The sequence below is a fragment of the Corapipo altera genome, unplaced genomic scaffold, assembly GCF_003945725.1.
Source record: "Corapipo altera isolate COAL_440 unplaced genomic scaffold, ASM394572v1 60037, whole genome shotgun sequence".
In the NCBI taxonomy this organism is placed as follows: Eukaryota; Metazoa; Chordata; class Aves; order Passeriformes; family Pipridae; genus Corapipo; species Corapipo altera.
This window is the reverse complement of record NW_020889317.1, coordinates 1-2,231: the sequence shown is the minus strand read 5'-3', so window position 1 is coordinate 2,231 and position 2,231 is coordinate 1. Positions and strand designations below refer to the sequence as shown.

Below are 2,231 nucleotides of genomic sequence, written 5' to 3'. Positions count from 1 at the left end.
CCCAGAGCACTCCCTGCACAGGACTCAGGAGCACAGCCTGTGCCTGTGCACGGGCATGAGGGATGATGTGAGGCTGCTGCTGCCCCTTTGGCACGGATCATTAACAGAGGATTTTAGAACCACTTCTTCTGGCTGCAGAGTCACCCAGGCTGGCCCATCTCCAAAGCCCTGGGTGTTCATAGGGGACATCCCAGACCAGCAACTGCCCAGAGCTGATGCCTTCCCACTGCCTGGCACGGCCAAAACGGAAGGAAGTCCCTGCAGGAAGGAGTCACTCCAGCTCCTGGGTACCTGCACTGGGCAGAAGGCACCCCCACACTAAGGGGATGCCAACATCAGAGCCAAGACTAAGACCTCAAGCAACACCTTTTTTCTCTGCTCCACCACCAAATGAGGCAGGTGAGAGATGATTACTCAGAGACAGCTACAGATGTGTCCACCAAGCTCCCAGAGCCTTCCTCACCTGATAGTCAAGGTCACAGGCTTAGGGCATTCAGCCACATTGAAATGGAACTCTTCCTCGAACTCCCCCAGGGTGCTGGAACTGAAGAAGATCTGGATGGGCAGGATCCCATTGCGTGGAACGATGCCCTGCTGGGGCTGAAAGGTGAAGCAGGAGCCGTGGGCTGTGGTTGGAGGGATGAGTTTGAAGGGAGCGTTGATAGCTCCTGTGTTAACCAGGATTGCCTGCAGCAGCAAGAAAGCAAAATGGAAATACATGAGCAACCTTCCTTTCTTACAGAAGGCTGAGCTGCTTTCTAATAAATTATTAACCCCTGGAAAGGCAGAAGATGCTCTGTGCTGCTACGTGGCAGAAGCCAAAACAGGACAACAGGTGCCTTGAGTCTGAGGCTGGAACAGAAGCCTCTGAACACTTCAGCTTTTTGACCCAGTGTTGCTTTCATGTGTTGAGTGGCTGTTTTGCAGAAAGCATCCCAGCTGATCTCCAAGGGAGGTTGCCAAAAAGCAGGAATTGGGGTTTTGTGAACCACAGACAACACCTTTCAAATCCCGGAAAAGGACCCAGATTCTGTGAAATTCCCCAGATTTGACTAGTATGTCAAATATTCCCTGCTCACAACTGCCCAAGTTGCCAGAAATTCCACAGGTCCACCAGGCTCCCCTCTGCCCCAGGAGCCATCAGGATCTAGCCCAGCCCCTGCTGCTCACCTCGTAGCTGTAGGCTTCTCCAACCAAAACTCCCCCCATGTCCAGTTCCGCAAACTTGAAACGGAGGCAGGGCCCGAGGCCTTCCCCTGTGAGGTGCAGGGGCAGCCTGCTCTCACGGCCTGGGGAGAGATTTCCATTTCAGTAGAGTAATTCTTACTCTCTTATCCTGCTTTTTCCAGGCTGCCTCAATGCTAGTCCCGGACTCCGAGATGGGTGAGACCAGCTCCTGATGCTCCGGGGGAAGAGATGGACCCTTCTCTTCCCTCAGGTGATATGCCTTGGGGCTGGCTTCCAATTTCTAACCCACCCCTTGGGCTTGTTTCCCATTTAGCCACCAGTTTGCACCCTGAAAAAGCAATACTGAGTTTAAAACATGATTTCCGTAGTGAAAGGAGTAATGTTCCGTAGGACAAGGAGTAATGGGGACAAATTGAAAAAGGGGAAATTTAGGTTAGATAAACAAAAGAAATTCTTCCCGGTGGGGGTGGTGAGACCCTGGCACAGGTTGCCCAGGGAAGTTGTGGCTGCCCCATCCCTTGCAGTGTTCAAGGCCAGGTTGGACGGGGCTTGGAGCAACCTGGGCTAGTGGAAGGTGTCTCTGCCCATGGCAGGGGGGTTTGGGACTAGATGATCTTTAAGGGCCATTCCAACCCCTTATCATTCTATGATTCTGATTTCCTTCCCACGCACTTGGAGGAGCTTTGAAATCCGTTCAGTGAAGGGACAAAGCTCGCAAAGAGTTGGGCATTGCTGCCTGGCTTCTAACTAAATTGGGGGGCAGTGGCCCTACAGCACAGGACTTTGTTGCCAAAGTCTTCAGCTTCTGCTGCTTTGTGACACTCAGCATCTTGTTGACAGAATGTCCCCGTGTTTGGTGACTGGCTTGGAACATGATTCTCATCTGACCATGTCAACAAACAGAGATGCACAGTTTCACACGATGCAGGACATCACAAGGAATGCCTTGGGAGCAACTTTTTAAATCCCTGCTTTCCTTCCACAGCTCTAACAATGGCAGTTGGTGGGCAGGAAGAGAGTTTGTTAGCATGAGCCCTGAGTAA

The 2,231-nt window shown here is 52.0% G+C and overlaps 1 protein-coding gene across 1 annotated transcript; it reads right to left on the bottom strand.

Moving 5' to 3' along the window:
* Positions 1 to 329: 329 nt before the first annotated feature.
* Positions 330 to 1,295, bottom strand: LOC113942188 (hydrocephalus-inducing protein homolog). Its single transcript, XM_027633327.1, has 2 exons — positions 1,171 to 1,295; positions 330 to 687 (listed from the first exon to the last, which is right to left on the bottom strand). Exons 1-2 carry the CDS (start codon positions 1,207 to 1,209, stop codon positions 460 to 462), a joined length of 267 nt encoding a protein of 88 aa, XP_027489128.1. The 5' UTR covers positions 1,210 to 1,295; the 3' UTR covers positions 330 to 459.
* Positions 1,296 to 2,231: the final 936 nt, after the last annotated feature.